A 27,855-nucleotide genomic window follows, 5' to 3' on the forward strand; every position below is an offset into this window, starting at 1 on the left:
AGCATTTGTGAGACACGTCCCCTGCCACATACACCCCGTCTTTACAAATAAGCTAGGTCTTCCATCTCAGCTTAAGTAGGAACATCACAATCCAGGCTTTCACAGGTAGACTCTTTTAAAAAACATAAACAGAAAAGGCTGAAGGCATGGATCAAATGGTAGAGCACGTGAGGCTCTGAGTTAAAACATCACTACTGCAAAAGTACAACAACAACAAAAATTACATCTTCAGCTTCATTAAATTCTCTGAAACAGTTTTCCAAAGTTGTTAAGCCAAGTTAGCATCTCATCACCACACAACAGCTGCTCTTAGACCATATCCTTGTGGACACTGGGAATTCTCAGTCTTCTTGCTTCCTGCCCTTCTCTTGGGTACACAGAGGTATCTTATGGTGATCTCACAACTAAAGAGGTTGGGCATGTGTTTACTGGCTATTTAAATACCCTTTTGTGAAGTGCCTGTTCAGGTCTTTTGCACATTTTTCTACTGGGTCTTTTTTCATTTCATCTCTAGGAGTTTTTAAATATGCTCTAGATATACTTTGTTGGCTGTCTGCGTCAAGAGAATCTCTTCTATCTCTTGCAAATATCTTCTTATATTCTCCCAGTTGTGGTGTGTGTGTGTGTGTGTGTGTGTGTGTGTGTGTGTGTGTGTGTGTGTGTGTGTGTGTGTGTGTGTGTGTGTGTGTGTGTGTGTGTGTGTGTGTGTGTGTGTGTGTGTGTGTGTGTGTGTGTGTGTGTGTGTGTGTGTGTGTGTCAGTCATGAGGCTTGGACTCAGGGCCTGGACATTGTCCTTGAGATTTTTTGCTCAAGGCTAGTGCTCTACCTACCACTTTGAGCCACAGTGCCACTTCTGGTTTTCTGATGGCTAATTGGAGATAAAAAGTCTTTTGGACTTTCCTGCCCCAGGCTTGCTTTGATCCTCAGATCTTAGCCTCTCTTGAGTAGCTAGGATTAGAGGCATGAGCCACCAGTGCCTGGCTGTCCTTTCTTTTAAGAGGGCTTAATTTTAAGAGAGAAATACTCATGCATTCATTGTTCCTGTGTTTTGTTTAAGAAATCTGTCTAGCCTCTCTCTCCTCTGTTAGATGATGAAAAACTTGATGAGAAGACACTATCAATAAAATAACAAAATAGAAAGTTCACCACCCTTCCTTCCCCTATCTGCTGATGGAGTTGTTATTTCTTCTGATTCCAAGTCTTACAGCCCCCCCCCCAACACCCTCTCATGTGAGCCTTGCCTGTAAACATGTGTCCACATGTCCACGCATGGATGCAGCCCTCTTGGAGAGCTCTGGGGTGAAAGTTCAAGGAATCAAACATTGAATGAGGCATAGTGGGTCTTTAGAGAACCAGCTGTGGCTGGCTCAATGCTCTCATCTTTTTTACCGTTCTGGGGAGAGGTGAGCAATCATGGAAAGGTGCAGGTTTTTCTGAACCCAAGTGTACAGTATTCTATTTGGATCCTGGACAACTTTGAAGGCACACATCAGCTGCTACATATTTGAACAAATGAAAGAGCGCCCTGGGTTTAGAGTTAGCTCTTTTTTTAAAAGCATCTTCTATCTCTGGTTTCCTTCCCTTTTTCTTCTTTATTTTGGTCCCTTCTTTCACTTTGGGGAGCATGGTGGCACATTAGGTTTGGCATCATGGAGGGACTGCATCTTTAAAAGATCCTTGCATACATCTGGTTTCAATTTCCAGGTCAGGAGGCGGGAACTGGGGTGTGAGTTTATCTGGGATGGGATCCCAGGAAGTTCTGGGGGGAAGGGGGAAGGATGGTCTGTCTGCAGGGGGAGAAACTGAGAAAGGTACACTGAAGGTAGGGTAGCTGTGTGGTCAATGGGGCTGACCTTGCTCATGTGCCTTAGTATCCCGCACATCAGGCTGGTGCTCCTTATGGCGTGGGCACTGTCCGTACCCAAGGTCTCAAGGGGAAGCACACTGGCCGAGTATGCCTCAATGATTTTTGGTAAATCATCATCTTCCAGTACTTGGCTGGTGTCCAGATTTCTTATTAATGCAGTTAGGTGTCTATGTTCTAAAATGGCTATTTTTCTTTATTTAGAATTATTGTACTTGTCTGTCTGTGGGGTTTTTTTAAAACATTTTTTCCCCTAGGTGAAATACTATAAGAAATTCTTCCTAGCTCAGGCAAGCTAGGAACTAGGCAGAGAGAAGGGAAGGCAGCTTCTCTAACTCTGTTGTACACAACTCTTTTATTTGGGAGGGAGGGGCTCACTTCCGGGCAATCATGTAAGCACAGTGGATTGTGGGTCTGGAGCCCAGTCCAAGCTGTAGCTGGGGTGACTGTGGGTGTCCTGGGCAGTCACCACAGTTCCTTTCCTTGTCCTGCAGCATCTGATGTGTGCTGGCCTGTGGTGCCTGGTGGAAGGAGATTCATCCTGCAAGACCAAGCTGGACCCTCCCCTGGATGGCACCGAGTGTGGGGCAGACAAGGTAACCCTGCCCTCCCACCACCCAGAGCAGGAGCTGGATGTGACTCTCCTTCCCTAAGGCAGTGTGTGCTCTGCTCAGGAGCCCCCGAAATATCCCCAGGCCCCTGGCATTGCACAAATATGCAGAGAGCCCCTACAGGATAAAAGGGGTACTACACCACCTTTCTTTTTCAAAAAAAAAAAAAAAAAAAAACAAAGGTGATATTCAGAGAGGGGTTACAGTTACATAAGTCAGGTAAAGAATACTTTTCTTTTTTGGACAGTGTATTCCCTTCCTTTGTACTCTTCCAGTTTTCCCCTCCCATCCCCACAAGTTGTATAGTGCATTTTCAACATAGTGTCTACTGAGTATCATTGCTGTGTTTGTGTTCACCCTTTTACTCTGTTGTTTGGAAGTACCAGGGATTGAACTCACAACTTCATGCTTGCTAGGTGAGTACTACAACTCTGACTCAGGCCTCTAGACGTTTTTGCCTTCCTTATTTTTAACATAAGGTATCACTTTCTGCTGGTGCCTCGGCATTGATTCGCCTGTTTGGGCTTCCATTGTAGCAAAGATACCAGTTGCACATCATTATGTACAGTTCTTCATTGAAAAGGAGTCTCTTGAACTTTGCTGCCTCACCTGGCCTCAAAATGCCATCCTCCCCTTCTCAGCCTTCCACATAGCTAGAATTACAAACAACAAAACACTGACACCCAGATTAAAAAAAAATAAAAACCCAAGAAACATATTTTTGTTAAATTAATTTTCGTTATCATGAGCAAATTTACTTAAGAATACTTTCCATTGGTATTCTTTAAATGAAGAAGCTTCCCTTGCCATACACAAAATGATCATAAAATGAATCTACCGAGAACAGTGTTGTTCTGTTCTAGCAAAATGTTGTCCAAGAGCAAGGTGGATCCTTGAGCACAGGAGAGATGGACTAGAAAGGAGAGATGGCCTGGATCAGTCAAGCAACTTTCTCCTTAGCGTAAGCACACCTTGAAAAAGTGAAAACACCAGAAAACATTTTATTCTGGTGCTGAGATTGAGAATCACTATGTTAATGCTTTGGGGGAAAAAAATTCATTTTAGAGATTGGTTTTCTGTTAGAACAAAACTGTACCGTCTAGAGCTGACATTCTTAACCACCAAACACCTCTGAGATCCTGATGAGTGAATCAGAGCTTACAGAAACCATGTTCATGAGTTCTGTCCTGTAAATTCGTGTTATTTTCTAAGAGGATGATTTTCTTTTAGAAAAAAATCTCACTGGTGCACATTCTATGTGGAACTTTAGGACAAAATGAAAAAAAAAATAAAAACCACAAACAGGGAAATGGAGATGGGTATTGAGTATGTTATTGCTAGAACTGGAAAATCTACCTACTCTGAAATAATTTACTTCTAGGCAAGTTCTTAAAAATGCCTTTTGACATCCTGGGGGACTGGCAGCCCGTTGGGGATCAAGCCGTGCTGAGTGCCTGGGCCCCGGGCCTCCTTGCTATCTTGCAGTGGTGTCGGGCCGGAGAGTGCGTGAGTAAGACCCCCATCCCCGAGCATGTGGATGGGGACTGGAGCCCGTGGAGCCCCTGGAGCATGTGCAGCCGGACATGCGGGACTGGCGCGCGCTTCCGGCAGAGGAAATGCGACAACCCCCCGTAAGTCTCTCCTGTCCAGTCTTTGCCCTGGGTGGGGAACCTCAATCAGTATTTCGTGCCTGCAGCTCTCACCACCTTAGGCTGAGAACTGGAGCACAAAAGAAGTGGGGGTAGAGCCAAGGCCAGGGGTGTACAGCCTTGGGAGGGTCCAGTGTGTCTGAGGTTCACTGCAGCTCTGAGAACGGGGACATGATGTAGTCCCAAGGTTCAGCTAGCTCCTTTGCTCCTTGTCTGGGATCTTGTAGAAAAGAACCTGAGAGTTGTATCACAATTTGTCTCACTTGCCTCATGGCTTACTTCCTTGAGCATGAACCGTTTTCAGAAAGTTCTACAGACTGGCATGTATACTAACTGCTGGCAGATTTGGGGACAGCCTACTTGTTCATGAATCACAAAGTATTTGTGGGTTCAGTTTTCTTCATCCAAATTTTCATGGGTCTTTCTAGAATTCTATGACAGAGCCAAGTTGTGGTGAGTTTTCTCTGTGAAGTTTCTTTTCATTGATGGTAATGATGCTGAGATGTTTCCTGTTCACCCTTGGACGTTTACTCTGGAAAACTCAGGAACCGATGTTGTGCTCGATAATAATGATTCCCTCGAAACAGGGTCATCTTTCTCCTGTCAGAGTTCTTAGTTTTCTGTCTGTTCGCAGGCTTGGCTGTTTCCAGTTGAATGGCATCAAGTTGCAAACTGAGCAAGTGTTAAATCAGGACCCAAACCACAATGCTTTATACCCACAGTGAAGTCCAGGTGATGAATAATTCACAGATGGCCCTGTGGGTAAAAGTCCTGATGCTCTGGCTGTACCTGAGTCACCAGCACTGGAGGTGGTTCCCAGGGGATGCTTTCCATCTTCCCTAGTCATTCCAATGACCGCCCAATGCTGGAAACCTCAATCTAAAGCCAACCTTGATCAGTTGGTGGTAGAAGTGCCATTTTTTTTCGGTAGTGCCATAAGAATTTGAACTAGGTACCCTGTTAATGTACCTGGCACATAGTTCAAGCTGTTAAGATGGTTTCTTATCCAGGCAGTAGCTGATGGCCCATGCCTATAATGCTAGCTACTAGGAAGCTGAGATCTGATGATTACAGTTCGAAGCCAGCCCAGGCAAGAAAGTCCATGAGACTCTTATCTCCAATTAACCAGGAAAAAGCTGGAAATAGAGCTGTGGCTCAAGTGGTAGAGCACTAGCCTTGAGCATGAAAGCTCAAGAATATTACCTAGGCCCTGAGTTCAAGCCCAAGGACTGGCAAGCACATGTGTGTGCATGTACACACACACATACATATTTTTAATACTAAAAATTTGATATTAATTTTTACTTTTTATTTAAATAAATTTTAACTAAATAATTTAATATTAACACAAAATAGATATTGTATATATAAAACTATATGTATATGTTTTTTAATTGAATATAATATGTAGATAGAAACCCTATTTAGTGAAATGGTAAGATCAACAGGGTAGTTCCAGTTTATAACCTGCTCTGTGTTGAGGTTCAGAGCTCAATCTCTGGCCCTATAAAGAAAGCTGTGGAGCTGAGTGCTGGTGGCTCACGCCTGTCTTGGGATGCAGCTAGTGTTATGGGAAGTACGGACCAGCCAGCTTTGACACAATGCCTATTGTTGTGATTGTTACAAAGCCCAGCTGACCAAGGTCTTGGACCCAGGTTCTGACCAAAGCCATGTCCTCTCCACCTCAGTCCTTAAATCACCAGGCTAGCTGGCTGAGTTTTCACAAGGATGTCCAGCGCTTGCTGCCGCGTGCATCTTGGGCTTGGAAGGCTGCCATGGTCCTCTCCCCAGCCCCAGATGTGCATCCTGGGCACCTCTCCATCTCTTGCAGCTGGCTTATTCTCAGTCCAAAGATATTGGCACCCCTCCTCCCCCCACCCCTTTTTTGGTGCTAGTACTGAGGCTTGAACCTACGGCCTGGGTGCTGTCCCTGAACTTTTTTTTTGGCTCCAGATTGGCACTCTTCTACTTGAACTAAAGCTCCACTTACGGCTTTTGGTGACTAATTGGAGATAAGAGTATCATGGATTTTCTGCTTGGTCTGACTTCGAACAAAGATCCTTAGTTCTCAGCCTCCTAAGTAGTTAGGATTATAAGTGGGAGCCACTGGTGCCTGGCTTCCTTCTCTCCCCCACTACCCTCCCTCCCCTGGCCTTGGCATTCAGAGCTATTAGAACTTTCACTTTCTGCCAGTCAACCCAGAGGCCTTGGAGATCATCTTCCATGTTTTAAGCCAGCTTCCTAGGCTGTCCTTTCCTACTGTTTGTGTCACTGTTGATGGAACTTACACCCAAAGACTACGAGGCACATTCATCTCCAATGCCAGTTCTGGTACCCACTGAAGGCTTCTGGTGAGGGGAGATGGAAAGGCTCACATGCACTTTTGTATCAAGAGCACACTCTTGTCTCTGCAGGTGAACTGGAGAGCAGAGGACAGACCTGGGATATGCCCAGACCGCTGCAATCTCCTCATTCAAGGGGAAAAGTAGCAACCAGTCCACCAAGACTCTAGGAATAGAGGGAGGTGGAGGGAAGTTCTATGTCTGGTATTGGGTTTTGCCTCTACCTCATGGGTGCTTTTATTGTACCACAGCTGGCACATTTATCTTCCAGCCTACTATGATTCTACATGCCCATCCCTATTTGTGGCCAGGGGCCTCTCTGCTGAGGTGGTCCGTGCACCTCTGCGCCTCTCCTGCATCTCAACTCTGGGTTTAAGTGAGGCTGTGGTACCATGGAGCTCACTCACAGACTTAGTTGGGGTGGGGCTCACCTTTCTCTCCTTCAGTGTTTTTCTCCAAAGCCTCTCTAGCTTTGTCTTACTTTTTAAACATATTTAGGAAAGTGAACCATGCAGAAAATTGCATCTTCCTGTAGACAACGTGTAAGACTGACAGGCATGCATGTATGGCATGTGTGCAAATGCGTGTCAATGAATGAGGAGACACCAGTTTCTACTGTGTGTGTGTGAGAGAGAGAGAGAAAGAGAGAGAGAGAGAGAGAGAGAGAGAGAGAGAGAGAGAGACTAGATTTCAACCCACTAGCTTTCCAGTGATGGTCCCACATCCACTGCCATGAGCCTGGCGGGTCTCCACGTGTTCTATCCCTCACTGGCACAGTGTTTTCCATCGTGGTTGTTCTGGTGGGCATTGCAGTATCTCACTAGGTTTAATGTGTATGTCTTAACAAGAAATGAGGCTGAATGTATGTTCCTTTCTCAGTTGAATATCCTTTTTTTGTGAAGGGCCTGATGAGCCATTTTATCCTACAACTCAGCTTCTACTGGAATAGTATTTAGAAGGACCTCAACGAAGACGTCTGAGCATTAGGGATTGATACAAGAGATGCATCTCAAACACTCCTAGTGCCCCAGCTGACTGTCTCAGTGCTACCTTTACTCCAACCTTGATCCCAGAAGCAAGAGCTCTTTCTCCTCTCCTCTGCCCATCCCCAGCAATTACTTAACCTGAGAGCTTTGATTTTCTCATCTGAAGGATACAGACAGTAGCCCCTTCTGATTGTATGACTTAATAGGGTATGGTTATGGAGTGCTATTTTATGACTACTATTTATATAAAACTACTTGTTTCTTTGATCAGTGTCCCTCATGTCTTCAGAGGGCCAGTCCTCACTGCAAGGTGAGACTTCGACTCATAGACATCTCCCTGAGTCCTTGGCAGGGCTGTGGAGTCCTAGGGCCTCCTAGAAAGGCTGAAGGAAAGATATGAGCCCACCTGTCATTCTGACAGGGATGCTGCTTTTCCATTGTGAATTGTGTTGTTTCGATATCTTCACGTCAGTCATGTCAAGCTATGTTTCAGTTGATTTAATCTCCTAGAAATATTTTGTTTTTGTCCACCCAACATAGCTGAGAGAAATTTCCAGGGTGAATAAGAGCCCCTGCTCTGTTCTCATAGCTACTCCCACCTGCCCTTACTGATCCTGGTGCAGCATCTCCCAATGTAACTGCTGAGACTGCCCAGCTCAAGAGTGGCCAAAGACACCCTGGGACCTTGTGGAGGATCTGACCAACCAGGATCTGGCCAACCAGGCTACCATCTTGCCATTCTGCCTAATCAATACTCCTCTGCCAGAAAGAGTGGTCTGGTCTCTAGAATGGCTTAAACTGGCAGTATAGGCAGAGCGCCTCAGATCCAAGAACACAGCGATGTTCTTCTCCATCAAATTGGGCTCTCCCCATAGCCTAGGAGCAAGTGAACTAATAATTCTGATTCATTTGATTAGAGTGCAAATGAGAGCTGGTGATTGACTTATCCTGACCTCCAGGGGATATTTAGGAGCCATTTAAAGTTTTTCATTTCAGAGAAGTAAAAAAAATACACCAAAAATTCCCTTGGGGCTTTCAGGGTTATACATGGCCAAGTTTTAAGTTCAGCTGGAAGACACAGTGAGTGGATCTTGCTGAACTGATACTCACTGTATTCTGTTTCCAGATGACCTTGATTTACAGTCCTTGGATGCGTTTTTCCATAGCTCATTTGAGCATGACTTCAGTGTGGGGCTGGGCTGGCCCAGATGTGGGCTATAGGAGCAGAGGGGGTTGCTTTGCAAATCTTGCCTTTCCTCCTGGCAAGAGAGCTAATCAGTGCTCCTGCTATTTCCACCACAGGCTAGCTAATCAGACTTCCTTCTTTCTTCTAGCCCTGGGCCTGGGGGTACACACTGCCTGGGTGCCAGCGTGGAGCACGCAGTCTGTGAGAACCTGCCCTGTCCCAAAGGTCTTCCCAGCTTCCGGGACCAGCAATGCCAGGCGCATGACCGATTGAACAGCAAGAGGAAGGGCCTGTTGACAGCAGTGGTGGTTGATGGTAAAGATATGGCACATCCTCTCATAATAGCCTCCCTCTCTCTTCTGCTGAGAACCATAATGACAACCTAGGCACATCCTACCTCACAGATGTCCCAGTCCTCTGCCCAGGACAGCCATGACCCGTCCCATTTCTGGAGCAATAGAGTTAAACTTGAATCATCCAGCCCTCTGGGTTCTCTCAGAAGCAGCTATCTCAAGGTAACCAGCAGGCCAGATCTCTTTCTGACCCAGCACCTGCATCGAAGTTAGGGTACTGGTGCTACGTGCGAGGAGCAGAGCAGTATGTTTGTGTGAGCGCCATTTTGCTTCCCAGATTTGATGCTTTCTTTCATTGCTTTCCTTTCTTCATCTTGGACTGGCTCTTATACTTTGAGGTTTTTGCAGGGGAGATTTTTGAGAAGAGTGTACAATCCGTGAAAGATGATGATCAGCAACAAGTCACGTTTTCTTTCCAAATCAAAAGGACATATATCATACCACCAGATCTCCACAGAATTTCTAATGGCTGAAAAAAAAAACTCTCACGTGTGGCCCATGTCTCTGTAGGATTTGTGATTTTTGCCTGTTCATAGTAGGTGAGGACCTACTTCAGGGATTTTTTTTTCCCCCTCACTGAAAACTCAATTCTATTTCAAGAAACGTGATTCTGTGTTATGGTGCTGACAATCTGGTCTCATTTACTGAACCTACCATGTGCCAGGCACAAGTCAGCTCGACATACATCATCTCATTGGATATGCAGTGCAAGCTGTGCAGAAGATGAGAGGTGACAGGCTACGTGACGTGTCTAAGCTCCTGCAGCTGACAGGGGGGAAGGGGAGGGAGTCGACCCCAATTCTGGAGGAGTGAAGTTGACTCAGAAAATAACCAGCTATCATCTGGCTCCCAATACTCGAAGAAGACAGGAAGCATGACTTCATGGGTGCGGAGTGAGAGAGCTTAAGAACTGTAGCAATGAGGCCTGCTTTTTTTTCCCCCACAGCCTCCAAAGTGCCTGGCAAAAGATGAACGTTCAGTGCCAGGTCTTAGGTTTCTTCCCTGGGAAGATGGAAAGGGCCTTTGAAATCTCCATTCCCATCCCCGCCATCTGCAATTACAAGGTCAAATGCATATGGCTGTCTGAGGGGAGGCCCCGGCTTCGTTGACAAGACGAACTTCAGATCCACATAGCTTTTAGCCCCATGAGACCCTGATGGCTTTGAGCTGACTTGGAACATTCTAAATGATGGCAGGTAGTACCGACCCATTTGGCTGAGGACTCTTCTCAAGTTTGAGAGTGTCCCAGAGATTTTCCTCATTTAAAAAGTGTGGCTGCGTGGTCATTTTGACAGCAGGATTTAGATTGTACATCCTCAAACTTTCCTGCCGAGGAACAGAGAGGCCAATCCTTCCAAAAGAGCTCATACAGTAGAGGCCAATGCAGGGCACACATGACACATGGGGACCTTTTCCTCTCTCTGTCTGACTGTCTATCTGATGTCGGGGGAGACCAGGGAGTGTCCAGCCCTCACGGACAGAGACAGTGCTAGAGACAGCTCATACTGTAGGATGGCTGTTGGTCCTTGGGAGAAACAACTTATATCAGAACCCTTAGCTGTTCCCAGGACAGAGCAATGTGCTTTTAAACCTTTGTCCTCTTGCCCTCTCTTGGAGCCAGAAGCCATGAACGATCTAAGACAGACTTATCCCCCTTTTTTTTTTATTTCCACTCAGCTCTGAGCACAAAGCTCTGTTATTCTTTCCTTGGTTGCTTGCTCACTTGCGTTTTAAGTCCTCCTGCTACATTTATTCAGTACAGAAATCGCACTTCAGTGTCTGGTTTTCCACAGATTCCTCCAAGTCCAACTTAAACTTCTATTTTCCTTCTAACCACTTTTGGATGGCTCAGCTCTCGATTTCCTTATCGACACAGCGACCGAGATCTCTGCCTACACAGACTGCTCCATCCTGGAAGCCTCATGGAGAGACTCCTCCCGGGGTTCCAAATGCATCTTTTCAACCCATTTGCTTTGTGTCCCTTCCTGCCCAAGTAATAAGTAATGATAGCTAGTGGGCCACTGTCTTTGATCTGAAAATTGCAACCCTCTTTGATCAGGACAGCTAATAGACTGTTATGTGTTGTTGAGAGACAACTGAGTTCAGGGTTTTGCAAGGCAAGCTGTCCATGTCTTCCAACTGGGGTGGAATTACCATGGCTTCTTGCATAGTTGATTTCCTTTCTCTCAAATGTAAACAGGAGGTAGCTTTTTTTTTCAAGGAGCATTTCACAAGGGCAAAAACAAAATAATAAATGGCCAAATTCAGAAGGCAGATTTGTAAGTGTTCCTCCCCAAACCCACTTTCTAAAAGGCCCGATTCTAGCTGAGCCGCGATAACATTGATTCCTGTGGTTGGGCTCTCGGCTCTTCTGAAGCCCATTATGACTGCTCTATTCATAGTCCTGCTATCACGGTGGAATTCTTTGGCAAGGAGCACATGGTCCAAGAAAGAAGGGAGAGCAATATTTTCTCTATGCTCCCTGCCCCCCCCCCCCCGCCTCTGTTTTTTAAGAATTCTTGCAGAGGTAGACTTTCCGAGGGAGGATGCAGGACCACAAATCCATACCACCTCCAAAAGAAGACAAAGACTGTCCTTAGAAAAGTGTGGAAAAGCCTTGAGACAGAAACCCACTTCAGGGGCCAGCTGCCAAACCCACCCCATGCCGGCCTTCCCCATGGAAACTGTCGAGGGTTCTGGCTTCTCTTGCTTGGGCCAGCAGCTGTCCTCACACCCACTGAAGTGTCAGAAGCCTTGGGGAAGGCTGTAGTCGAGATGTCCTAGAGAATTCCTGCCTCCTCCCTGGCATGGCAGGAGAAGATCCTGAGACCCCTGCATGTCTGAGCCAAATGAGGGGATATTGGGTATGATGTTTAGGATTCTTTCACTCCAACTTGGCCCTTCTGGCCTGAGTTGCTTAATAAAAAAGAGGGAAGTTGTGGTAAACAGAGCATTCAAGGGACCCAAGGGCCAGGATAGAGATCTGGGTCCAGGACCCAGGAAGATACTAGGTTGCTCTTCGCTGGCCTCCACAGCTTACAGTGGTAGCCAAGGCTTAATGCTCCCTCTGCAAGCTGTCTTACACCTTGCTGCACATAGATGGGTAGGAAGCTTACAGAACTTCTTACATAAATCCATAATCCTTATCAAAATTATCTGGAGTCCCTTATAGCTCAGAATGGAAAACATTTTAGTGTTTGAAAGGCACAGTAGTCTAGCAGCCAAATATTAATCCCCGATGGGACCAGTGGGGTGAGTACATCATATGTAGTCAGCTATGCTGATGATGCTACCAGAGCGTCTGCAAACAGCCTCATCTGACCATCAGGTCTGCTTTTGTGCTAGATGTGTTTTCCATAAATATGAAGAAAATACAATTCAGTTTGCAGAGCTATTGTTGTTAGTTTTTTTCCTGAATTACATCAGAGTTATCAGCTACCTTTGATATTCACAGAGTGTTCAGGGAAAGGATCTCTGTATCTAGAATTCCAGCCCTGAGATCTCAGAAGATGGATTCTCATTGATTCAGTGACTATAGGATAATGAGTGCTGGTCACACCAGCTGAGGCCTACCAATGAGGGCATCGTGAAGAAACAGACTCTTATTGGTCTGGCCACAGTCAGTTGATCACTGCTAGTCCAATCAGGTGAGGCCTGGTTTGTAAAGCACTAATTGATTATATGGTCCTTAATGGACAACTTTGGAGATAGTTACTGCTGTTGAATGAGTCACCTCAAAGCCCAGAACTAAGCAACTTTGTCAACATGTGTTTTCCCTCATCCCCCCCACACCCCCAAATGAGTAATTGTGATGGTCTCACAGCGAAATGGTGTCTGCACCATAGTAAGACTTTATAGCTGCCAGCAGAGAGCCACAGGTTTCCTGTGCCTTGTGATGCAGCAGGAATCCTCCAGTCCTTCACCATGCCTGTGCACCCGTGTGGCTCCCAAGACTCCAAGCTCTTCTTCCCGGCTCCATCTGTGCTTCCCCTGGTCAGTCAGAAGTTCTGACAATGGAACTCCAGGCTGCTCTTCAGAGCAGACTTTCCCTCTTACAACTAGTAGTCATAACTAGGTGGAGCATTTCCTCCCAACCCAGAAGCTTCTTCCCTGTGCTCTAGGATCACCTTCCAATGAGCGAGTGGGCCATTGACTGGCATCCGATGATGGAAGTCCAGAAGGAGCCACCTGGAAAGGCTGGTGGTAGACACAAGGGGCCTGGCAAGGTAGCTCTGAAGGTTTCCTTTACAAAGTAAGCCTACTGCTGGCATTGCAGCTAGATTACTATTAGGAGAGGTAGACCAACACTTACCAAGAGAAAACCAGTTCATGTATTCAGAAATATTGACCAAGCCAGGAGCCTGTGGCTCATATCGTAATCCTAGCTACTCAGGAGGCTGATATCTGAGGATAGTGGTTTGAAACCAGGAAAGTGTCCATTAGACACTTATCACCAATTACCCACCAAAAAGCCAGAAGTGGAAGTATGGCTCGAGTGGTAAGGCACCAGCCTTGAGCGAAAAAGCTCAGAGGCAGCACTCAGGCACTGAGTTCAAGCTGATACATGCACACACACACACACACACACACACACACACACGCACGCACACACGCACGCACGCATGCACGCACGCACACACGTATTAACTGAGTCCTGCTTAGGTTCTGAGAGTCCAGACTGGGGACAAATGATGACAGTTTGGTCTCCTGAGGCTTCACAAACCACCAGTGCTTCATTCATTTCAAGCACAGGTTGAATCTGGAAGATTCTGGAATGATAGAAGCCTTCTAGAAAACCAATAGAATGAATGATTCCAGTTAAGAGGGAGCAGTCTAGGCAAAAGCAGGAGAGAGCTTGGTCAGTTTAGAAACTCACATGGTTCCTAGAGCAACAGGACCAGTGATTTTTATCCTGTCTGGGACAGACATGGTTCTTGGGAGCTGTCCTAATGGCTCCTGTATCCCCTCTCCATCACTTACTCTTATCTAGTTTCTTCCAGCACCATCATCCTTCAAATCATAGTTCTGTATCCAGAATCTAGGGGACACAAGCCTGTAGTGCAATGCCCCAGGTTGCAGATACCCCACAGGACCTGTCTCCTCCTTCTCACCCCATTTTCTCAGCAGCTCCCTGCTTTGTCCTTGATGTAGTCACCTTTCAGAGACTGGCTCACAACTCTTACATTTGTTCAGCATGCTGCACGTCTCCTGGGAAAGGAAATGTAGCTTTGCAAGAAATGAGAACTGGAAGAAGCCTGCTGAGCTCCAACCCCCAGTCAGACTGAGTCTGAGGGGAGGTTTCTATGTACAGCGGTGACAGGAGCCTCTGCGGACTATGCCCTATCCATGTCAACGCCCACCAACCCTTCCCTCCTCAGATAAGCCATGTGAGCTCTACTGCTCGCCCCTTGGGAAGGAGTCCCCGCTGCTGGTGGCTGATCGTGTCCTGGACGGCACACCCTGTGGACCCTACGAGACTGACCTCTGCGTGCATGGCAGGTGCCAGGTGACCAGCTTTTCCTTCTGTCCTTGGGGGTGGGGGTGGGGAGGCTCCTCCCCAGGGGAGCTTAGGGTGGAGCAGAGGTCTCCCCCAAAGTAGGTTTTTTGAAGGCAATGCCTGCAATCTTTGTTCTGTAGGGAGCTGGGTGGCTCAAAGGACAGTAAAAGGCTTCCCAAAACTTTTTATATTTTGTTTTATTTTATTTTATTTGTGCTAGTACTGGGGCTTGAACTCAGGGCCTGGGTACTGACCCTTACTCTTTTTTTTTTTTTTTTTTGCTTAAGGGTGGCACTCTACCACTTGAGCCACACCTTCACTTCCTGCCTTTTGGTAATTAATAGGAGATTTAAAACATCTCACAGACTTTCCTGCCCCAGCTGGCTTCAAGTTGAGATCCTCAGATTTCAACTCCTAAGTACATACGTTTATTGGCATGAGCCATCTGGCTCTCAAAACTTTCTTAAATTGCTTTGTCTGCTTTGTCTGACTTAAAACAGAGCACATGAGTGTAAGATGGACTGGAGGATGAGTGGAAAAGCCATGAAAGGTGGCGCCTTGCCCACAGGTGCCATTGCCTGGTGACTCAGTCTGAGCAAAGGAGAGAGCTCTGGGGTCTGAAGCCTGGCTTTGGGGGGAATCCTCCATATGCTGGAAGTTATTCTCCAAACCCCACCTGCTGCTAGGTGTCTGTGACTCAGGATATTGATAAACGCCACTTAAGACAAATAGAAAGCCAGATACTGGTGGCTCACATCTATAATTCTAGCTACTCAGGAGGCTGGGATCTGAGGACCACAGTTCAAAGCCAATCTGGGAAGGAAAGTCCATGAGACTCTTATTTCCAATAAATTACACACAACAACAACAACAACAACAACAACCAGAAGTTGAACTGTTCCTCAAGTGGTAAAGTGCCAGGCTTGAGCAAGAGAAGCTCAGGGATAGCGCCCAGGCCCTGAGTTCAAGCCCCAAACAGAGGTCAAAGAGAAGGAGGGAGGAAAAGATCAAATGAAGGAAAAGAGAAAGGGAGAAAAGAAAGGAAGGGAGGAAGAGGAAAGGAGAGAGGCAGGCAGACAGATGGAGGAGGGAGACAGATGTACTGTCTGTCTTGCATTAAATTTGCTAGATCCCAGGTCCCCCAGAGACCCAGGCAGTAATCTCAGCATAGCCAGGCCTAGATGACCCTATGCTCTTGAGTTTTTCCAAGAGGGACTAGAAAGAGGGGGTCAGGAGGGACAAAGCTGGGATGCCATCACGTCTACCCACAGATGCCAGCTCCTGGTGACTCCGCTCAACCTGAGCAAAGGAGAGTTCTGGTGTCCGAGTCCACACAGCATCCTGTCATGAGGACTGGGACTGCACAGTTTATAAGTGATTGAGGCTAGGTGCCTCAAGACCAAGGCCTTGTAAAAAGGCTTTCTTGTTTCACCCTCAAGTGTGTAGAGCAGGGAGTAAGCAAACTCTCTGGGACCTGTCGTATGCAGATGTTAATCCCGATCATAAGGATTCAGCTTTTAGGATGAAACCACATCTCAAAGGCCCCATCTGCACTATCACATACATAGAGTGGCCGCAGCAGCCAGGGCAACCCCTTTCCTCAACGGCAGATACCTGCACCCATCACTGTCATGGCCGTGCCACATGGCAGCCTATGCTTTGGCTACTGCAACTTCCAACATTGTTGCTATCTCTAATGCTTGGTTTCAGGGAGATTTTAAAAAACATTCTGGTGCCAAGCACCAGTGGCTCATGCCTGTAATCCTTAGCTACTCAGGGAGGCTGAGATCTGAGGATCAAAGTTTGATCTGCCAGTCTGGCAGAAAATGTCTGTGAACTGTTTATGTCCAATTCAGGCAAGAAGCCAGAAGTGGAGCTATGGTTCAAGTTGTAAAGTAACATCCTTGAGCAAAAAAGCTCAGGGACAGTGACCAGGCCCTGAGTTCAAGCCCCAGGACCACCAGCACAAGAAAATGGAGACCTTTCTGTGCAGTTGGGGATAGCGGCATTTCACTTTAATTGTGGTACAACAAACGGCTGGCTGCACACACAAAACCAACATCTAGGCTGACTGTTGTGAGCAAACCATTTTCAGCACAAGTGGGTTTTTAACCTGCACAGTTCTTCAAACTGGGACTTCCCCCCCCACCCCCACCCCCAACCAGGGAAAAGCTTGACAAGATCCAGGCTCCTTGGCACTGCCTGGTTTTGTTATCAAATATGGATTAGTAAAGGTGATAAATGCCCAGTGCCCAAGAATCTTCAGCAAGGCAATCTCCCAGGGAGGGGGAAGCAATGAGTACTCAAAACCTCAGGACTGCTGCTTTACAACAAAGACTGCTCAAGGTGCTGCCATTGAGAACAAAGCCCTTATCGTTATTTCTGAAGTGAGGCATTGCTGACAGTTCTCTGGAAACGTGAAGGATCTGCGTCCTTTCCAGATTGCCTGCTTTGCGTTTGTGGGCCATGCTGCGTGCCAGTGTGTCTTGCCCGCCAATGATGTCATTCATTTGCAAGAAACTTCCCGGGTCAGAGACCATGTACTTTGGAGCCACCCCAGCCTCAAGCTGGCATCTTCTACAATGTTCTTGCCAGTAGTGCGGCATTTCAGTGAATCCTAAAATTCTCCAGCTAATGGGATATGTGTTCCTGCTGGACAAGATTTCAGCTGCTGGTGGTCTGTGCTTTGGTTTGAATCTTGGCCTTTGCAATTAAGGAGTCTACTCTATACCATGATAGTGGAAGTTCTACTCCTTTATCCAGAGGAACAAGTCAGCTAAGTAGCCTGGTGTTTGTAGGCATCCCGTCTTGGGGAGACTGAGCTTGTCCTCCACTCGGGTGTTTTCTTGCTTGGTTCAGATGGCTAACAAAACATAGACTAGCTGTATACGTGACAGTGTTGTGGAGGCTGGAAATTCCAGGATCAAGATGGCAGCATGGTTGGATTCTGGGGAGGACAGATTACAGCTTACCTGGAGTGGTATCTTCATGTCATGGAAAGAAAGCTACTTAGTCTTGGGTCTCTTCTTATGAAGGCGCTAATTACATCAGTGAGGGCTCTGTCCTCCCAACCCTAGTTTTAAACAACAACACCATCACTCTGGCATTCAGGATTCGATGGACAACTCTGACATGGACACAAGTTCAGTCTTTGGCTGAGACACTGGGGCGCAGGACTCCCTATTCCCAGATGTCCCTCCATCTCCACAGATATCATCATCACAACCTTTGCTGTCACCTTCACTGAGCCTGGCACTAACCAAGTGAGGTCAGAGGGCACCAAGATGAAGACGGAGCACCGTTCACAACCCCATGGCAGTCAGTACTCCTCAGGATCGTCATCTGCCAGTGGTGAGGGTATCCAGGATGGTTCTTGGCCATTGTATGCCCTATATGAATGTGCCCAGAGGCCTGCTGGCCTCCAGGAAGCCCATCTGTCCTTGCAAAAGTGTCAGCGTCTCAGTAGGAGACATTAGTACTTGTTACAAACACTTCATAAGATTAAAACCCTGGTGGGAGGGGGGGCGGGGGGTGTGTGAAACTGCTTTCTAGAGGAAGTTCGAGATCATCTGCCAAATTTTATCTTCAGAACTTGAGCATACTTAAATATGAGCATAAATCAAATACAAATATATGCCTCATTTCAGCAATTGCCCAAAATGGAATATTCTGGATTCCTGTGGTACTTCAAAGCGAATACAACAACAAAGTTAGTGGAGTGAAAATAATAGTCATCCTGATTTAAAAAACATCTCAGAGAGGATCTGAATCTATTCACTGACATAATTATCTAACTTGAGTGGAAAAAAGGTAGAAGTTGCTCACTTTTTGTGGAAGACGGAAGTTACAGAAATATCACCACTGTTTGCTTACTAATAACTTTCCCCTCCGTTCCCCTTGGCTATAAATTTTGCGATTTGGGGGTAACTCAGGGGCATTCTGGGAAATTTTAAGAAACATAGTAACTAGTTGGTAGGGAGAGAGGCTCCAAGATGGCATTCTGAGTAGATTCCACCCCGCTCCAAATAGCAGGCTGATTCAGACCATCATGTGAAACATGGAAATACCATCTTATTCCATTTTTATGAGGACCGAGTTGAGTTTCATTTCAGTGAGTCACAAATTACTTAACATGCTGAAATTAAACTTAACAGCACTCATAAAAATGGGAGAGAATTGGGGGGGAAGAAACACAAACATTATATATTTTTCAGCAAGTCACTATAAATCAGACAGCCCGTCATTAATTATACCTACTGTTGGCCTCCAGAAGCGAAGATGTAGTCTCTAATATACAGCTTGTTTACGGGAGCTGTAACATGCAATGGGAGAATTCAATGGCCACATGGCTTTGCCACTGGACAGTGAACATATCTAAATATGCATGAAATCTGGATGTTTGCATTTTCTCCAGTGCTTGATTAGCTTACACACACACACACACACACACACACACACATGCACGTACGCACGTACGCGCACACATACACACACACAGCCAATCTCTCTGATCAGCATCATTCTCTTTGGAACCATAATTTGTGAACATATCATGAGCTTGATGAGCAGCAAACAAAACATCTATTTAGGGAGTGTTGAGTCTGAGTAATCTAGCTTCCTTTATGAGCTGCTACAGAGGTGCACCTTTGGTTATATATGGAAAAATATATGTATATATTTTATATATAACATATATAAACTTAAATACATAACATATAAACAAGTACTTATATGTACTTATATGTATATCTTATGTAATACATTTATAATATATAATTATATACATCAGTATATTTGTAATATACTTATATATAATATAATAAAATTATATATGTATAATATACAATGTCAGTTATTTACATATGAATATATATTTATACTTTATTTACAAATATATATATTTATATACAGTTTATACTAATATATACAAGTATACAGAAATTTATATATTTGTATATGACTATATGATATATATTTGTATATAAATATATATATGAAAATAAGTGGATAGATCCTGTTCTCAGGCTTTGGCAGTTCTAGAATCTGGGACCTGTTTCAATGGACCATTTTCATGGTCAGGAATTTACTAGTTTCCCATTTTGTGTCCAAAAGTATATATGGAAATTAGAATAACAGGTAGAATTTAAGAGAAATATGAGGCTCTAGCTTCAGGATATCCTCTGTGAAGAAGAGGTAATAGCACAGAGGAAGGCAAGTAGGGCAGGGCGCTGATCCTCAGGAGTATATTTCAAGAACACCTTCCTGCTTATTGCCTTTGCTACTTCACAGCCACACAGCTGACATCCCCAAGGTGCAGGGCAGTGGGCGCCAGGCCTCCATCACCGTACTACCCTCAAAGGAAGTCTAGCACAAATCACAGCGGGGGAAATGGGGGTGATCAAGAGGCCCCCAGACAAAGGAAAGCCATTCTTTCAGGAAGGCAGAGTGAATGGGAGTGTTACTGAGATACGAAGCAACTGAAGCCAGGCTGGAACAACTGAGAAGAAAGCACAGCCTGAGAGCTTTCCCCTTGGGAAGGAAGGTTGGAAGTGAAGAGTTGGTTCAGAGCAAGGAGATGACTTAAGGGCTGCACCAATATGGCTGACCTATATGCCCAGGACCTATGGCCTTTTGTGTCCAAAGAAGGCACTAATCTTTCTGGGTTAGGGGTATACTCCAGCTTCCCACACTTTAGTCTCCAAAGGAGACTTACCACACAGCACTGGCCAGTCTCAACTATAGATTGTCTCCTTCAGCTTCTTGCTGCTTCATGCTCAAATCGAAGAGCTCACCAGCTATTTGAAGGAGCCCAACAGCATGACTAGGAAAGATCAAGAAAAATAAACAGAAAAATTGACCCTGGAAGAAAAATTGAGAGGATCATGGAATTCTGCACATAGCCAAACTACCAAACATATGGGTAAAATAAAGTAATTTTGAGACCTGGAAGGACGCCGAAATTAATACTTTCCATGCGTTCATTCTGGAGAAATAATGTGTAGTTTAGCAAACCAAAGATGAAGTCAAGAGGAAGATGAGTACTTCAGGCCCAGGAGCAAATCCCAGCATGATGACTGAGCAGCCAGACTGCAATCTGCATCCAGTTAACATTCAAACAGGGAGTCCTGCCCAAGAGATGGGATGATACAGAAGTCAGGGGATAGCTACTAAGTTGAAGAAGCAAGTACTCTGTGCAGCCAGAAAGGAGAGGGGAAGGGAGGGGCAAAAAGAAGGGACCAAAATCCATCAAAATGTATCCAAGAGAAGCTTCCTAGATGTGTCAGCGTTGTGTGTCTCCTCAGTCTTAGGCCCAACATTCTGAGCCTTTGCAGTGTGCTGGAAACAGGCTCCACCTAATTCTCCCAAATTTCTGTTTAAAAAAAAAACCCACTTGGGCCAAAATTCAAAGCAAATTCAACCTAAAAAAATTGTAAAAAAAGGAATAACCCAGCCAGACCAGAACTTGAAATGCGACCCTTTCAAGAACACATGTAAGCAGATATTGTGGCAGGTTGAAAAAGATTTCATACCATAAAAATACACACATACAGTCTTTATAAATTGACAAGTTCGGTTCACTTTTTAAAATGGTACAGGAAAGTCCCAGTTCATGTTAATTCCTCCCCAGATTGGGGAGGAATTAACAAGTTTGGGATCAAGAAAACCGAGGCAGAAATAACCTCTTTTTGGCAACACTAAGGTTTGGTTACTAGGCAGGCACCTTGCCATTGAGACCTACTCCAGCCCTTCGTTTATGTATGTTTTTCTTTGGTTGAGAGAGAAGCTGAGAGTGAGGCTTCTTCCCATGTGAGCATCTTGAGAAAGAGCAAAACTACTCTCACTTGAGTCATCCTAGATCCTGGTTTCCTTTAGAGTTAAAAGTAACAAGGTGGGGCTATGAAGGTGGCTCAGTGATAAGAGTCCTTGCCTTGCATGCATCAGGGCCTGGGTGGTTTGATTCCTCAGCACCACATAAGCAGAAAAAGCCGGAAATAGTGCTGTGGCTCAAGTGGTTGAGCATTAGCCTTGAGCTGAAGAGCTGAGGGACAAATTATTAGAATTATTTTTTATTTTTTGCTGATCTTGGGGCTTGAACTCAGAGACTGACTGGACACTGTTCCTGAGCCTCTTAGTGCTCAAGGCTAGTGCTCTACCACTTGAGCCACAGCACCACTTCCATCTTTTTTGAGTATTTGATTGGAGATAAGAGTCTCACAAGGACTTTTCTGCCTGAGTTGGCTCTGAACCAGGATCCTCATATCTCAGCTTCCTGAGTAACTAAGATTATAGGCGTGAGCCATTGTGCCTGGCTAGGTATTATTTTTATTAGCAGTTCTTAAAATGTTTGCTTTCACCAAAAAAAAGAGTATTGTAGACAATTTACTAATAAACTCTAATGTAAACTCAGCTTATTTTGCCGAATACAGAATTCTCACGTGCATGTGTTTTCTGGGTTTTTGTTTTTAAAGAAAAACTAAGAGTTTGGAATTGTCTGTTACTTTTTCTGAAACTTGTGCTGTGTTTCTAGACTCAAGGGTAGAGTTTTTCCTTCCTTAATTTTCAACAGTAATGTGAGTTGTAAAAGAAGAGGAGTACCTTTTTTATGGACTAGGTCTCCCTAACTGAGAAATGTGAGCTAGCCAGCCTGGCTAAATGGAGTCTCTACTTCTCCAAAAGTGTCAGGGTGATTTTTGTTGTAGATGAGGCTGCTGATGGTTCTAACCAAGGTTCTGGTGAGCCGTGACACCGTGAAGAGTAGCCACAGCATTTGGCACATGAGAGCTAGTCTTTGTACTCAGGGCCTGTACTTCCAGCAGCGCTGGCATGAGAAACAGAGCTTCAGACCTTAGCGCAATTCTGTGGTCACTTGGGCCTTTCCAGGCCCTTCTCCTCCATGACATATACTAAAACAAATGCACTTTTGATAACTGTGTAGGTTTAAAGACAAATATAATCTCAACTAGGTTCTATGCATTTTTTTTTACTCTTGTGATTTTAAAAGGAATTTAACTATTTTCTTGAGACTCTAAAGGTATTTGCGACCCTGGAAACTGAGCCTATGGGGCATCATGGAGAATCAGCTTTCATATTCACTGCAGCTGGACGCCAGTGGCTCATGTTTGTCATCCTAGATGTCTATTTAGGAGGCTGAGATCTGAGGATCACAATTCAAAGCCAGCCGGAGCAACAAAGTCTATAACTCCTATCTCAAAAAAAAAAAAAAAAGACTCATATCTAATTAACTACCAAAAAACTAGAAGTGGAGCCTATAACTCAAGTGATAGTGCATCAGCCTTGAGCAAAAAAGTTAAAAGATAGTGCCAAGGCCCTGAGTTCAAGCCCAGTATTGGCACACACACACACACACACACACACACACACACACACACACACACACACACACACACACACACACACACACACACACACACACAAAACCTTCACAACTCTACTGAGTCTTAAGCACAGACAGAATAACTTGGTCCTCTGGCTTTCTAGAAAATCGGCTGTGATGGCATCATTGGGTCTGCAGCCAAAGAAGACCGGTGTGGGGTCTGCAGTGGGGACAGCAAGACGTGTCGTGTGGTGAAGGGTGACTTCAGCCACTCCCGGGGGACAGGTGAGTGCCTGGCCTGAAGGCCTCTGGGAACACAGGACACCCCGCCCCCCCCAGCACAGCTGTGTATTTGTCCAAAAGCTAATGTTCACGTGACCATCCACAGAATATCCCCAGATACCATGGAAAAGGAAACCTGTTCACAGAACACTTACAAGATCTTGCAAAAGCAAAACCAGACGCCAAACACTAAATTGGATTTAAAAACCAAATTTCCAGACTGTCAGCAAAGCATGAAGTTTGTTGGAGAATTTGCCGCCTGGTTCCGTAGGAAAACTTGAGAAAGGGACACTGGGGAAGTTGATTTGGGGTCTTTGGGGCCCATGTGCACTTGCTTTTCTATTCAAATTAAAATTGTAGTTAACTAAAATTAAGTTAATCATAATGGTCACATTTCAGGTACTTCACGCCAATAGGACAAGTGGCTGGCATGCAGTCATTCCAGAGAACATTCTGGTCATCTCTGGAAGTTCCTTTAGATTGCACTCAGTCTCCAGAACTTTATTGATTTCAACTATTTGCTTCTCTGTATCTGAGACCATCTCCCTCCTCCCCTTGGAGCACTATAGCTTCCTCAATGTTGGAGACTGAACATAGGTCATACCAGCATGTATTCAGTTTATTGAGAAATCTGTGTGCAATGTTCATTTGCACATGAATGAGTCACCAGCTGCTTGTTATAATACAGCTTAATTACACACAAGCCTGAAATCAGGGCCTGATGGTCTGAAATTCACAAAGATATTGGCAAAGGGTCATCCATCTGTCCACGGTTTACTCACCATGAATACCACAATCAAAGTTAACTGAGATGACTTCACTCACAGTGAATGTGGAATGCCCCCCCCCCAGCCCAAGCCCCTGTGCCAGAGGTGGAGATGAAGACTATGTAGTCTCTGGCCCTGCAGACCTGTACAATGAGTACAAATTAATTGATGACAGGGATGGAGAAAAGGCACATTAGGCTGAAGGAAACACATATTCTTATGAGACTGTAGAAATCCTTTGAAGTCTTCAGGTCATTTGACGTCTCAGTGACTCCAGCCCAGCCCAGCACATTCCCCAGCCCTATCTGTGTAGATAGGAAGGCAGCTTTCATGTGTGCCCAGCTCTGAGGAGTGAGGACAAGAGGAATGCCTTATCCCCGTACAGGGTGAATACCAGAGGGAAATGCCATGCCAGAGAGATAAGCCAGAATCAAATGTAGGATTTTTTTGCCCTGTGAAGTCCAGACCCAGCCTCAGCTCCTCTGGGTCCTCTGACTAAATCCTCCAACTGGGAATTATGACAGATCCACACAGGACTACCACCACTGCCTCAACCCAGCAAGAATCCCAGGGTCTCCCAATCTGGGTGAAGAGCAATCCCAGTGCAGCATCAGGGGAGCTGTTCGCTGCCCTCCTGCCTGCTTCTTAGCAACCCTGAGCAGATGTGGTTCTCAGCTACTCAGCATTAGAGGGAATCAGATCTAGCATCTGTCTGATGAATGCATGGGTTTCTAATGCTCATACCATGGCTAATCAGATATAGCCAGGTTGAAAACTTGTAGTATTCTTTTCCTTCATCAAATTGTCATTTTAATGTTAGTATTTTTTTATTCCATCCTGTTCCTTGACTCAGAGACATCCAAGAGGTTTCTGGATCTCAGTCCCCACTGACCACCAATCAGGGTGCTCCACCGTCTTTTAATCCTTCTATACTTTGTTCTTGAGGAGAACTTTCTCCAACAGGTTCTCACGAGAGGTGGTATGGTCCATCCCTTTAGAACGTGGATAGATCCACATGTCTTGTGTCTATTCAGTAATCAGCTCCAGAGCCCCTTCCCTGAGGGGGTCCTGTGTTCCAACTCCAGGACACGGAGTGTGGACATTCCATGGGAAAATACAAGGTTATGTGAAGAAGACGTATAGCAGGGCCTCTTTCTGCTGTGGTTACGAATGATGGTACCTGCACATAAACCAATTATAATGTGTTTCTTTTCCTCAGTCAAGAACGATCTTTGTATGAAGGTGTCCACATGTGTGATGGCGAAGGCAGTCCCCAAGTGTTTCTCATGTAAGATGTCGGATGTTCTGTGTCGTCCCTGTGGTGACATGCTTGGTGTGGGGTTCTCGCCTCGCTTACATGCCTGGATGTGTTTTAAATAGAATCAGTAGGAATGAATCCTGATGAAGCCATGGGTAAAACAAAGGCTGTTTATTGGATATGTATGACTGATGTTGAGCAGTCCTTTCCCCCCCAAAAAAAATAAGAAAAAAACTTGTAGAATAAAACCAAATTGAAGATTTTCAAAAAGTAGATGGGCAACAGTGGCTCATGCCTGTAATCCCAGCCACTCAGAAGGGAGAGATCAGGAGGATCACCATTTAAGGCCAACCAAGGCAAGAAAAAAATATTGAAACACCATCTTAACAAACTGGGCATGATAGTTTATAACTGTAATCCCATGCAAAGGATCATGGTCCAAAGTCAACCCCAGGTAAAAAGTGTAAGACCCTACCTTAAAAAAAAAAAAAAAAAAAAAAAAAAAAAACGAGGGGCTGGGAAGGTGGCTCAGTGGTAGAGCACTTGTCTTGCATGCATAAGGCTCTGGGTTCCATTCCTCAGCACCACTTAAGCAAAAAGAAAAAAAGCCAGAAGTGGCGCTATGGCTCAAGTGGTAGAGCGCTAGCCTTGAGCTGAAGAGCTGAGGGACAGTACCCAGACCCAGAGTTCAGGCCCCATGACTGGACCCCCCCCAAAAAAAAAAATCAACAAAGACTAGGGGTGTAGCTCAAGTAACAGCATGCAGGCCTTGCAAGCAGTAGTCAGTGAGTTCAAATCCTAATACCACAATCAATCAATACAAAGAGTCACAAGACTGGATGGAACTCTGCCATGTGTCTACTGTGCTAAGGATAGGGACCTGTTCTGGGCCAGACGTGACATTTGGCATGAATGTTAAGGCATGTTAGAGAAGTTAACCATGGTTGGTACCTTTCTTCCAACATAAAGGAAGTTTGCGTACTGCAGAAATGGACTTTCCTATTGGCAGAGGGGCTTTTGGTGGCAGCTTCATGACCTTCATGCTGGTGGTAAAGGCACTGTTCTTGCTTTACCCATCTATACTGGCCTCTCATCCAGAGGGTGAATGCAAGCCCGACCTAACCTCACAGAACCACCTTTTAGCAGTGAACCAAGGTAGTAACACACATGGCCCCAACCCACCATGTTTTGGCTCACCACCTTTCAACTCCATGGAGGTGCAAAAGCTTTGTGCATTCGATAGAAATTCTACTTCACATTTTGTTCTTTTCCCAGGCTTCCGATGTGAGGTCTGATCCTCTGTGGTGGTGCTGGGAAGTAGCTGGGCACTGTGGCTCTCCATCAGCTAGCTAGGGTCTGCAGTAGGAAATCACCTGTACTGTACAGTGTCCTATGTGTGAAGCTTCGGTATCAGATGGTTAGGTGTTGTACGTGCTTTTTTACCTTTGAAATTTTCAACTTCGAGTGGCTTTGTCAGGATGTGATCCCATTGGAAATCAAGAGACATCTGAAGGCTCATAAACAACTTTATACAAATGGAAATATTGGAAATATATATATGTATACTTACACCAAAACCTTTCTGAGTATCTTATGATTTATTTATCAACAAAAAATTCCTCTGATTTTTTTTATCAGTTCAATAATTTTCTTCCAAAGAAATTGTCAGACACTGGTGGCTCATGCCTGTGATCCTAGCTACTCAGGAGGCTGAGATCTGAGAACAGATTCAAAGCTAGACTGGGCAGATAAAATATGAGAGTGACTCTTATCTCCGATTAACCAGCAACTGCCAGAAGTAGAGGTGTATGGCTCAAGTAACAGAGCCTAAGCCTTGAATGAAAAAGCTGAGGGACAGTGCCCAGGCCCTGAGTTCAAGACCCAGTACCAGAACACAAAAACAGCAAAAGGAAAGGAAAGCAAAGAAAGAAGGATGGATGGAGGGCAGGAAGGAAGGAAAAGAAACTGCTGAAAATGTGAAGAAGAATAAAGAACCCAATCATCCAAAGCAAATCTACTTGGGAAAGGAAGATAAAAATAATTCCTCATGGGGAAATATGCCTGCTAATGTTACCTATCTGGTAGATGTGAGACTTCACTAAGAAGTTTCCTGGGGACACCAGCCCTTGAGGCAGAAGATGCCTTCTGTCTTGGAACAATGGCAAAAACGTTGGTTTTACCCATGGCATCCTCATGAAGCTAGATGTGTCTAACTGGGTTTCCTCCTGCTTGATGGCTCTGACTCAGAGGGAAAATTTCTCCCAAGTCTCATTTCCTTGCCTAGAACATGGATTGGTCTTACAAATCTGCAGAGCGAATGCTCAGTTTCATTCTACTTTGTACATGGTCAGCATCATGGTGTCTGGCTTCTCCACCAGGGGCCATCTGTCCCGAAGGACCACATGGTACTTTGGGACTTGACGCTGGCACTCTTCCCCTTCCTACCCACTCTTCATACCAACCTAGCTTGAGCCCTGAGCTCTGGGTCAGAGCCAGTGCTGTCAGGACCGTAATAGAGGCAGCTTCTGTGGTTTGGGGGCTTTCTCTTTCATTGTCCTCTCTCTCTCAGGAGGACCCCACGAGGGCTCCAAGAGCCATGCACTGCCATGTAAGGTTACCCAAGGATGTGGCCTCTCTTAGCTTTCTATTGTCCCTTGGCATATCCACACCAGGAAAAGGGTACAAGACACAAAGCAGATGTTCATTCAGTGTTGCATTGTGTGC

At 45.3% G+C, this 27,855-nt stretch overlaps 1 protein-coding gene across 2 annotated transcripts in view; it reads left to right on the top strand.

Annotated features, from left to right (window-relative positions):
- The window catches only part of Adamts17 (ADAM metallopeptidase with thrombospondin type 1 motif 17), a 147,824-nt gene that overhangs the window by 87,334 nt on the left and 32,635 nt on the right, over positions 1-27,855 (top strand). The window contains exons 11-16 of one of the 2 annotated variants that reach the window (XM_070043144.1): positions 2,360-2,461; positions 3,962-4,107; positions 8,788-8,954; positions 14,371-14,498; positions 22,989-23,109; positions 25,093-25,161. In XM_070043144.1, coding sequence (XP_069899245.1) covers positions 2,360-2,461; positions 3,962-4,107; positions 8,788-8,954; positions 14,371-14,498; positions 22,989-23,109; positions 25,093-25,161 — 733 coding nt within the window. The remainder of the gene's footprint in view (positions 1-2,359; positions 2,462-3,961; positions 4,108-8,787; positions 8,955-14,370; positions 14,499-22,988; positions 23,110-25,092; positions 25,162-27,855) is intronic. The other variant, XM_070043145.1, reaches the window with a different exon arrangement.

This window comes from Dipodomys merriami, unplaced genomic scaffold (assembly GCF_024711535.1).
Source record: "Dipodomys merriami isolate MVZ:Mamm:240054 unplaced genomic scaffold, mDipMer1.0.p SCAF_33, whole genome shotgun sequence".
NCBI classification, from domain to species: Eukaryota; Metazoa; Chordata; class Mammalia; order Rodentia; family Heteromyidae; genus Dipodomys; species Dipodomys merriami.